A 12,258-nucleotide genomic window follows, 5' to 3' on the forward strand; every position below is an offset into this window, starting at 1 on the left:
TTCTCGTTGTTCTCATGACTGAGACCTCCCTTGCATGCCCACCCGTCCATCCTCTCCAGCGTCAGCTCTCACCACTCTTCCCCTGGCTTCAGCCACATGGTACTTCTTCATTTCCACGAAGTGAATAAATTCCTGCTAGATTAAGGAGATAGGTGGAAAGAGTAACACTAAATCCACATGGGAAGAAAATATGGACTTTTTAAAAATAATCTTGGGGTAGAGAAGGCTCTTTCAGCATGACAGAAAACCAGGGCAGTCGAAAGGAAAAGAAACAAATTTGATTACCTAAAAATTTAAAATCTCTGTGTGATCAAGGATATTCTAAACAAAGCTAAAGGCAAGTGACAACCTGGCAGAAAATATTTTCCTAATACATACTAAATAACACCTATAATGTAAAAAGAGCTCCTACAAATCAGAAAGAAAAAGCATAATTGATTAGAAAAAGTTAGCAATAGATATGAACAGATCATTCATAGAAATTGAAAGATAAAGTATTAATAAACTTATGAAAATAATAATCAGAGTTACATAAATTATCACAGTGATGTGTCCATCAGATTGATGATATCCACTGCTGATAAGGGTGCACAGAAATAGATCCTCTCAGATTACTGGTGGTCTGATTACATGCTGATACAGTCCTTTTGGAGAGTAATTTGATAGCATATCAGATTTTTAAATATCTTTTGACCAGAAGTTCAGCTTCTACGTATTAATATCTCATTTTAGAGAAATCTTCAAATGTGAACAAACAAGCACATATCAAAATGTTCAGTGCAGTGTAATTTGTGGTGTCAAAAATTATGAACCACTTCATCAGTAGGGAAATAGTTAAATATATTGTGGTACAGTATATCCATCTACCTACTGGTTTAGAAAATTAGGTAGACTTACATAATCTGATATGGAAAGATCTGTAAGACTGCAAGACTCCAGTGCTATAGTATTGCAGAACAGTACTTTTAAATCTGGAAGCCATGAATATAATCATATGCTAAAGGAAAGACCCAGGAAAGTGGAACATCTTTATGTTCAAGGGATAATAAATAAGGCAGGATCCCTGAGGAGGGGGTGTGGGATCCAGAATCTAGTACCATCCCATTTAGGTTGAAAGAAAGGAGGGAAGCAAGGAAGGGAGGTAAGAAGGATGCACTCCAGTGCTGGTTAGTTCTAAGAAAGGAAATAGGACTGAAGTAGGGTGAGAAACTGTGAGTTTGGGTGAGAAGTAATGATGAAGAAAACTTGTATATTTTTGACATATATGTATATAATCCATAGTAAAATAATTCAGAAAGGAAGAGGAAGTGCTCAACCGTGTCACTGAGAAAAAAGGTAAGATAAAGCCTGAAGAGAATCCTTTAGATTTACCAATTAGGACATCATCAGTGACTTAGTGGAATGCAGTTTTGCTGGAGTGGTGGGAGCAGGAGCCAGATGGCAAAAGGGAGGAACAGCGAATGGGAGGTTAGGAATTAAAGAGTATAGATTAAAGAAGTATACTTTAGCTGTTCTTGACAAACACACACACACAACACACACACACACACACACAACTATATGAGATGATAGATGGGCTCATTTGTTTCACTATAGTAACCCCTTTACCATCTGTATATGTATTCTGTAACATCATGGTGTTAACTTCAAATACACACAACAAAATTTATTTTTGAAAAAAACTTAACTTTGAAGAACGTAAGAGAAATAGGGCAGTGCCCCAGCAGGGGGTCGGGAGTAGATGAATGCAAACTTTAAAATATGTAAGCCATGAACATAATCATGTGCTATAGGAAAGACCCAAAAAAGTGGAAGAGATTGAACATAAAGAAGGGAAGGGATGCCGGGCATGGTGGCTCACGCCTGTAATCCCAGCACTTTGGGAGGCTGAGGCGGGCGGATCACGAGGTCAGGAGATTGAGACCATCCCGGCTAACACGGTGAAACCCCGTCTCTACTAAAAATGCAAAAAGTTAGCCAGGCGTGGTGGTGCGCGCCTGTAGTCCCAGCTACTTGGAGGCTGAGGCAGGAGAATGGCACGAACCCGGGAAGTGGAGCTTGCAGTGAGCGGAGATCGCACCACTGCACTCCAGCCTGGGCGACAGAGCAAGACTCTGTCTCAAAAAAAAAAAAAAAAAAAAAAAAAAAAGGGAAGGGATAATAAATAAGACAGGATCCTTGAGAAGGGGGCTTGGGATTCAGAACGTAAGTGGAGGGCACACCCTCAGAGAGCAGAAGGGAACCCTCTTATGGGAAGCAGGACAGAATTTAGGACAGGTATAGTTGCAGAGAAGTCTGCTGCCAGGGGCAGGGAGTATCAGAGTATAAGAAATTGTGAGAATTCTTGCCTGATGGGCTTTATTTTCTCTATTATGTAAGGTCAACTACTAAGAATAGTCTGGGAGATGGTGAAGAAGTTGGTGAAGATTTGAATAGTTGTGGAAAATGAGTGACAACTAACTAGAAGATCTAGGATTGATGGGCAGCAATAAGCCCTCAACTGAGGTTGGAAGCTACAAATTCCTATAGACAAATACTCAGCATCCTCACTGTAGATGTAGATAAGGCAGGTAGTTGAATTGATCCAAGATTGGGATTTTACCTGGTAGGTGTAGACAGGGTGATAATAGCAAGAGAGAGGCTGATGTGCTGACAGATCCTAGGTTCTAGATTAGTAGGGAAGGATGTAAAGAAAGGGAGAGATCATTGTGGAAAAAAATCTGAAACTTCAAAGTATCAAGGATCTAGAGCAGTAATTCTTAGATGGCATGGGGGTGGGGGGTGGGGGGTGGGGCTAAAATTAGAATAACCTTGGGCACTTTTTCAAACTGCCCTCATCCTTCCTATACCAGAATTCTGATATGCTCCCCTGGTAAGTATGCTGTCCCTTCACCACTTCCCAATTGAGAATCACTTCTGCAGATAGCCATTGTCACTACTGACAGCATGGGGATATGGCCTGAAAAGGCTGAGGAGCAGGTATTACTACCCCATCTTAAAACTAGTGTCATGTTATTGTTAAGAAAGGAGTTTATATATTTTTTTGTTTTATATTGTATTTCACTTAGTTAAGTGGAAACATCAGTGAGTTAGAAATCACTTTCATAATATTTTTCCTTTGCTAATTTGATTACCTGTGACTTGACTCTTTTGAATCCTAAATTGCAAAGACTTGTAATGACACCGGATAAATGGAATCATCCCAACCTGAGTACGTTTTCTGTCCAACCACCTCAAGTTTAATTTTTCTAGAGAATGTTTTACAATGATGATTTTAGACAATCTGTTGAATGATTTTAACCAAAGAAACAGCGGGCAAATATAATCAAGACATAAGCTTTCTTATACAAAGTGACTTTTTACTTCATTTTTTGAGTCTTGTTCTTTATATTTCCTTCCTTGTTATATTTGTTTGTCTTTTGGTAACTTAAAGTTATAGTCTTTCTCTTTGAGGCCTTTAAAATTATTTCCCTGTCTCTCACTGCTTCCTGTCTATTTCTTCAAGGTGAGAATGCAGGAAGATGCAGCTCTCCTAAACAAAAGAATAAGCACTCAGCCTGGGCTCACAGCACTTCCTGAGAATCCAAACACTACACTTCCACCTTTTCAAGATACACCTTGTGAGTTGCAACCGAGGATTGACCCATCTCTTGGTCAACAGGTGAAGGATGGCCTCGTTGTGGGTGGCCCAGGTGATGCTTCCGTAGATGCCATTTACAAAGCAGTTGTCGATGCAGCCAGCAAGGGAATGCAGGTTGTCATCACCACTGCAGTCAACAGTACAACTCAGATCAGCCCCATTCCAGCTCTGAGTGCCATGAGTGCCTTCACTGCTTCAATTGGTGACCCATTAAATCTCTCCAGTGCTGTCAGTGCGGTCATTCATGGACGGAACATGGGAGGTGTTGATCATGACGGTAGGCTGAGGAATTCAAGAGGGGTTCGGCTGCCCAAGAATCTAGACCATGGGAAAAATGCGAACGAAGGAGATGGGTTTGAATATTTCAAGTCAGCAAGTTGCCACACATCCAAAAAACAGTGGGACGGGGAGCAAAGCCCCAGAGGGGAGCGAAACAGGTGGAAGTATGAGGAATTTTTAGATCATCCAGGCCATATCCACAGCAGTCCTTGTCATGAAAGGTCCAATAATGTCTCTACACTGCCATTTCTGCCTGGGGAACAGCACCCAATACTGTTACCACCAAGAAACTGTCCAGGGGATAAAATTCTAGAGGAAAATTTCAGGTATAATAACTACAAAAGAACTATGATGAGTTTTAAGGAGAGACTAGAGAACACTGTGGAAAGATGTGCACACATTAATGGGAATAGACCTCGACAGAGTCGGGGATTTGGAGAGCTGCTAAGCACTGCAAAGCAAGACCTGGTCCTAGAGGAGCAGTCTCCAAGTTCCTCAAATAGTTTGGAAAATTCTCTGGTCAAAGACTACATCCATTACAATGGAGACTTTAATGCCAAAAGCATTAATGGGTGTGTGCCTAGCCCTTCAGATGCTAAAAGCATTAGTAGTGAAGATGACCTAAGGAATCCAGACTCCCCCTCTTCAAATGAATTGATACATTATAGACCAAGGACGTTCAATGTTGGCGACTTGGTCTGGGGCCAAATCAAAGGACTGACTTCCTGGCCTGGAAAATTAGTAAGAGAAGACGACGTTCACAATTCATGTCAACAAAGCCCAGAGGAAGGGAAGGTATACCAATCTTTATCCATTGTCAAATACTAACCTTTGTTCAGATATCAATTATTGGTTTTTGTTATCATCACTTTGGATTCTTTGGATTTGAAATTAGGATTCTTCATGACTCATTGAGGTCTCACAAGCTTCTGGAGCATAAAATGAAGAGGGGATGGTTATAGTCAACAAAATATCGTATCAACAAGGGGTGAGTTGTAAAGCATTTATAGATCACACTAGGGCTCAGGGTGGCTGTAAGCCAGGAACCAGATTTCCAGAATTTGGTCCACTCTGCCTTCCCTCTCTACAGTTACCTAGTTCTTCATTTCATACACTGAGGAGGAAGGCAAGTGTCAATGACTGGGGAAAAAAATCTGGTAGCCTTTGGAGGTCCAGGAGTGTGGCAGGGGTAAGGCCCTCCCAGGCAACAGATGCGCCAGGGGACGACATCTCCTGCATGTGCTTATATGTGGCACACAGAGCTGGGAAGGGGGTACAGTCTGGGTGGAGTTGCAGTCTTTTCTGAAAGCAGCAGGTAAAGTCTGAATTCAGAATTTCCTGAATACCTTTCAGGAAAAGTTCTGGGCCTTTAAAACATATGGAAATGTTTAACCCCATAGTCTGGTTCTACTTAACACAATTAGATCATATAAATTAAATGAAAACTTCTCCATGAAACTACCGTTCAATTTAAAAGAAATTAGTAGGGTTCTTCTGGGCTTTTTTTTTTTTTTTTTTTTCGGCCCTTAAAAAAATGGTGGTATTGGCTCACTAGGCAAGAAATATGCAGAGTGTTTAAAGTAGATAGAAAAATTTATATCTGACCAGGAGGAGATCATTATGCACATTCCCCCATATGATGAAGAAATGTATAATTTTTCATCTTCCTAGGTAATAAAAATTACTCTTACAGGTATATGTTATTCTCGTAAAGAGTATATTGTATAAAGCAATTTCAACTGTGCTCAAACTTTCACTGGCACTTAAGTTTAATGACAGGAAACCAAAAGCATTTTTGCCAGCACAATAAAAGGATTGTCTTTCTCCAAATGACTAGGAGGTCCTAAAACCTTGCTCATAATGCCTAATATATACTTGTCAGGATACACTCTGGGCATAATGTTTGTACATTTGATAAGGAAATGAATTCCATACCCCTACTCACAAAATATTTTATTCTCTATACTCTCAGAGATCAGACAAATATTCTTTAGGTTGAAAAACCTAAATATTTTTGACAGTTTATTCAAGAAATAATTAGAAACAGAAAAAGTGGGCTTTTATGATATAAATGGAACTGCTACAAATACAAGATGTAGACATTGAACTCTTTTACAATGTCTGTGCAAACGAACTAAGTCTTTTTTATGTGCCATTTTACCAGAAGCTTAACTGAAAAAAAAGATTATGGCCTCCCTTCCCTGGAAACATTCTTCCTGTCCTAAATGCCTTGTCTAAATATCTTTTTATGCCCTTAGGAGAGTAAAGGCATGTACTTTTAACACATTTCACATTAAACAATGGTCTAGATCTTCTGATTAATCTCTGCTCGAAAACTCCTGAGACTGAGGTATTCATTGATGTTAGGGGAGATGTACTTTAAAAAAAAAAATCGAAGAGTCCAAGAAACACTTATTTTTCTTCACTTAAATAAGCAAAGTAGTATGTAGTATTCATTCCACTATAAAATAATATTTTTAAAATTCAGATTCTTCTTCCTTAATTTTGGCAATAGATGAATTGTAATAGGAAACGTAAAACTGTTGCTGTAAATTCATATATTCCCTCTCTCACTGGCTGACCTTGTCATTTTGGATTCTCAAGTAAAAACCTTTATATCAAGATACACTATAGACTAAAAGTATTTTTAGTAATTCAGAGAATTTAATTTAAAGCACACATTTAGAGGTGAAAAACTGAAAACATACAATAAAATATTAATGATAATACATGAAACATTTATCTATCATTTAAAAAGCAAGGTATAACAGCCTCAGAAGCTCTAAGGACTCAGCATTTTTAAAAAGCTCTGGTCTTTTCAGGACCTACCACACTTTTGCACATAAGTAAACTTAAGTGCTACTTCACAAACATTCTTTTTTCCTCTATAGTTTACAAAACAAGACTTCCCAATACCTTACTTAGTGATGCTCTGTGAGTCAAAGTTCTCATTTTACAACACCAGAAAAGGTAAAATCTCAAACACAGGTCCGACTTCAAGCCAAGTGTCTGATATATTGATGACCCTAGTTCATGAAGAAAAAGTAAAACTATGTTCAATACCTGTATAAGACAAAACATGACGTATTTCAGAGAGATATCTAGTAGAACACTTTTTAAAATTTGTACTCATTCAGGTGAACCAGTTTGGATGTAATTTTATTTATGTAGAACTCCTTAATGCCCAAGAATGTTGGATAATGCCTTGTACATTAATAACTGGACTTCTGCCTCTAGAAAGGTAAGCATTGCCTTAGGTTACCTTCTATACACTATGGCAATGCCTGACATTTTTATAAAGTCTAAAGCGGAAAGGCAGAGACTAGCTCCAACTTTGTTTATTATAGTAAAACCTTTCTAATTCCGCCTTGCTAATGTGGAATGTGGGATCATTTTCCATAGTGTTTATCTTTGTAGTGTCTAAGAAGAAAAAATTTGCCAAACTATTTTCCTACATTATCATTTTAAACTTTCTTAGCTTTCTTAGCTTCTCAGCTTTCATACTATTTCTGTGTCCACCAAAGAATCCAAGATTCTGTCAGATCCCACCAGATAAAAATCTATGTTAACTCAAGTTTTAGAATAGATTTATTACCCCTGACTCCACCCCACAACATATCATTTATTATTTTCAGTTACAGGCTTTGTTCTCAGCAAGCCACTCCAAATTCTTTATGGAAGCAGGCAAAATAGAAAATAAAGATAATTAATTGACAGCGTAGAAGATTACTATTTCAAAACAAGCTGGGTGCCTCTCCTATTTTTAGGTTGCATGAATGGTCTCTGGTCGAAGGAAGTCAATGCTGTGTGATCAGAGCACTGATAATTGCCAAGGGCTGAGACCTCCCATTGTCAATACATTAATATTTTAGCAGACACCATTAGTCATAATAGTAACTGACTAGGTCAGCTTATGATCTTAGAAAGGCCTTTTTGGTCTTTAGAGGGATAGTAAATGTAGCAGATTACTGATATGCATTAGACATGTTCTGCAGTTTCTGAGATGATTTCCTAAAAGGTATGGTTTCTAGACATCGAATACTGTATAAACACAGTCTGCAGAGAACTAGAGAAAAAGCAAGGTGTAGCATAAAGAGGCATGGGTTTTGGGCACTCTGATGTGAGCCTAATCTTAGCTCTGCTAGTTACCTAAGTGGTCGTAGTAGGTATATTAATCTCCTAGAAGCTGCAGGCTACTCACCTCTTTCAAGTGAGAACATTAATTTCGATTCAAATAGATGCCTTAAGAATTCAATGAAATACTGTAGGTTATTATCTGGCACATCAAAGAGGTTCAGTAAACATTAACCTCCTATTCTCTGCCCTTTATGGTAGATAATCTTATTAATTTAGGTTCCACCATTATGGAATTGTGGTAATTTGACCTTAGTTGTTTACCTCTGCATTGTCCATGTATAAAGGATTTATTAACCAGGTTGAGAGTAAAGGATTATAAGGATTATATTCAATGAATGAAATAGTTCATAAGTATGTTTACAGCACATGTACAAATCGGCATATCTGATTATAAGTTAGTGTTGGCTGTTAATTTCAAGCAGGAGTTCTACTTGGAAGCGTTTTAAAGCACTCGGTTTGTTGAGTGAACTTCAAAGTTCCTCTTTCCTCAATGTTTCTTAAAAAATATCAACTCAGACTTTCTTCCTCTACCTTCCCACATAACTCTCTTTCACACGTAAAACAATATTAATTAGTGGAGATTTTTAACAGCCTGTGAAAAGTTGGGATGAATTGCTTGTATGTATTACTTTCCTAATATTGAAGCTATGTGACAGCATCGGAGGACATTATGTGCCTTGTATTCTACCACTCAGGAAGTACTATCTCCTTCCTAATATGTCTTTTCCCTTGGTTAACAATTTGTAATGAAGTACATTCTGGGCCGGGCACAGTGGCTCACGCCTGTAATCCCAGCACTTTGGGAGGCCGAAGCGGGCGGATCACGAGGTCAGGAGATCGAGACCATCCTGGCTAACACGGTGAAACCCCGTCTCTGCTAAAAATACAAAAAATTAGCCGGGCGTGGTGGTGTGCGCCTGTAGTCCCAGCTGCTCGGGAGGCTGAGGCAGGAGAATGGCGTGAACCCGGGAGGCAGAGCTTGCGGTGAGTGGAGATTGCGCCACTGCACTCCAGCCTGGGCGACAGAGCAACACTCTGTCTCAAAAAAAAAAAAGTACATTCTGGGACATAGTTATACTTGTTCTAAATAACTGGTGCAAGTTTCTCTCTGAACCATGAACCCTTTATTGTTCGTGGCTCAGTGACCAGGAATAAGACCTCAGTGCTGTGCTCCGTACATAGCCAGAACCAGACAGATTCAACTTCCAGACCTTGGCATAATGTTAGGGAATTCTTGGGAAGAAAATGGCTACCTCTGACATTACACCTCTATGCCTTAATATGCAAACATTTTTAAGCCTATGCAACTATGGAGGAAATGGTTATCTTTATGTACCTATTTCATTAACTATTTAAATATAAAGAAAATGCTCTTGTTTTCTAAAATATATTTTATAATTGTCATCTGTCATCTTTGATTTTATGTTAACTGGCTTAAAAGGGTTGCCTCTCAAGCAGTAATAATCAAAAACTAAAATTTTTATTTTGTTCTGCATAGATCATTTTTACTTTTTGAACATTCTCCCTTTGGTCTTCATATATCATTGCTCTTACATTTGATGTATATTCTGACCCAAGCCAAATTTAAGAAATAATTTATTACTAGACTGGCACCAAAATGTTTCTTTTCAATGACTGCTGTTGGATAGTTGCAGAAACACCTGATTACCAAAAAAAGTCTGTGTCTCTGTTCTACACTACCTGGTTAAATGAAGACATTATTTTCAAAGCATAAGTGGGTAGGGTGTTCCCTCTTCAAAACTGCTCTTTGACTTTCTTCCACACAATTATTTCTGGCAAGTAGAGATAAAAACAGCTCTCTGAATAGTCATTCAAAACGGACAAAATTCATCTTTATTAAAACTCATAACCAAATTTATTGGGGGGCAATACATTTTCTGTATGTCAGTTCAGCATCACACGCACACGTGTTTTGACAGCGTGGAGCATAACCAGAGACAACTTACCTCGCATTCTGGGGGTGGGTAACTTAAGAAGCCGAGCCCGGAGAACTAACTTTGGGAGGTGCGCCCTCCTGTGATGTTCAGACATTTTACTTTGAAGAACGTTCTTTGTGTGTTGATCAGTGTTAGCTGTTTATATTCTTTGGTACTATAATTCTCTGTTGAGAATGTTCTTGGTGCATTCACTTTGCCTTATCTATTTTCTTAACCGCTGTTGGAAATGAATCCTTGTCTCTGTACCACAGCATCCACAATACTTGGGTTGCATTTTGGCTGGTAGTGTGACAGAGGCAATCAATGCCTGCCAGCACCAGAATCTCCTTGAAAGGGAGCAAAATAGTTTTTCAAAAGTAATAAGAAAGATAAAATCCAGGCCAACAAAGTCAATTCCTGATCAGAATTTGAAAGATAATAAAAATGAAGAACTAGCGAAGACCAAAAATGTGACTATCAAGAAAAAAGACTAAGCTGAGTAAAACAACTGTAAACTTTACTATAGTGAATTGTGAAATATTGTGAACTTTTTTCCTGAGCCAGATTAAAGAGGACTAGGAGGCCTGTCTTCATTCACGTGGGTAACTGAGCCCAACGCAGACTACATGAGCTTGTTCATACAATTTCAGATAGGAAGCAGGAAATAGAATCTAGGTCCGAGGCAACTACTTGCTTCTGTTACATGAACTTTTAAGCATTGTTTCCTTAGAAATTACAAGCTTATCTGAAACATTTATTTCTATCTATGTGTTGTGGATTGATATGCAAATTATTGTCACATTTAGAATGGATTTACCCCCATCCTGTAATGTAGTTCCCCAGTGCTTAAAAACACTACTATGCAAAGTGAAGAAGAAAGGAAGCACCGAAAAAGGCCTCAGATAATGCCACTGACTAAATTGTGATAAAGAGAATTTGGTTAGTTCATTGGAAAAAGTTGGGATTCATTTAAAGGAATGATTAGTACTCTGCCATGAGAACTTTGTACTATTGTTGGAAAACAATTAGGTTCATCTTTTCTGTCACAGGTGAATCAATTTTTTACCCTAAATTATTTATCATATAATATTAATTCCCAGTCTTTTAAAAATATTGAAATATTGCACTTAAGTTAGCAGGAATTTTTTCAGTTTGAAGATGTTATTTTTAAAAATATATATTATTTTTAATATTTACTGTTTAATAAATGTTTGATAATGAACTTAATAAATGCCTCATATTTGCTTTCTACTTCAGAGCTATATTTCCCAGACTTCAGCTAAAGTTGCATATTACATATATTATTTACTTAAATTTTTTCTTTAAATTTATCACTTAATTGATTCATTCAATAAATATTTATTAGGCACATATGTACTAGGCACTATTCAAGTCACTTTTTAAATTTAAACAACTTTAGTTTTATCCTAGGATATTGTATGTGTAAAATCATAATGTTACTTGTATTTTTCTAATGTAAACTTATATGAATAATATGACTATTAAAAATTTGCAAAGGAGGCTGGGCACAGTGGCTCACACCTATAATCCTAGTGCTTTGGGAGTCCGGGATCAGAGCATCACTTGAGGCCAGGAGTTCAAGACTAGCCTGGGCAACATAATGAAACCCCATCTCTACAAAAAATTGTTAAAAATTAGCAGGCATGATGCTGTACACCTGTGGTCCCAGCTACATGGGAGGCTAAGGTAAGGTGATCACTTGAGCCCGTGAGGTCAAGGCTGCAGTGAGCATGCCAGGCATGGTGGTGCACCCCTAAAATTTTAGCTACTTGGAAGACTGAGGTAGGAAGATCACTTGAGTTCTGGAATTCAAGGTTACAATGAGCTATGATCACACCACTGCACTCCAGTCTGGGTGACAGAGTGGAGACCTTGTCTCTAAAAAAAAAAACTAAAAAAGAATATTTAAAGGTTTGTCCATGTTTTACCTAAAATAAGTTTACATACCACCAGTGGCACTTTGGACTGCTTTGGTGTTCATAAAGCACCTTCATGTTTGTGGTCATTTTAGATCCTTTCAATAACCCGTAAAGATGTGCAGAATTATCCCCATTTTACAGATGGGAGAACTGAAGCTCAGAGAAGTGGCATCCCAAAGAATACAAATCACTGGTAGTTAAGCCAGGTCCCAACCTTGGTCTTCTACTCTAAATTTAGCATTCCTTACATTATGCCATTCCCCAGCAACAGGACTTTAAAGAAATGGAATGGGGAAGTAAAGAATGAAAAGGGGAGCTTGAGGTC

The 12,258-nt window shown here is 38.2% G+C and overlaps 1 protein-coding gene across 3 annotated transcripts in view; it reads left to right on the top strand.

The window, feature by feature from the left end:
• Window positions 1–12,258, top strand: part of MBD5 (methyl-CpG binding domain protein 5) — a 548,850-nt gene that overhangs the window by 521,509 nt on the left and 15,083 nt on the right. For all 3 annotated transcript variants that reach the window (XM_030917008.1, XM_030917009.1, XM_010358052.2), the window contains one exon: window positions 3,506–4,714. In XM_030917008.1, the coding sequence (XP_030772868.1) occupies window positions 3,506–4,714 (1,209 nt within the window). The remainder of the gene's footprint in view (window positions 1–3,505; window positions 4,715–12,258) is intronic.

The sequence above is a fragment of the Rhinopithecus roxellana genome, chromosome 14 (assembly GCF_007565055.1).
Source record: "Rhinopithecus roxellana isolate Shanxi Qingling chromosome 14, ASM756505v1, whole genome shotgun sequence".
Classification (NCBI taxonomy): Eukaryota; Metazoa; Chordata; class Mammalia; order Primates; family Cercopithecidae; genus Rhinopithecus; species Rhinopithecus roxellana.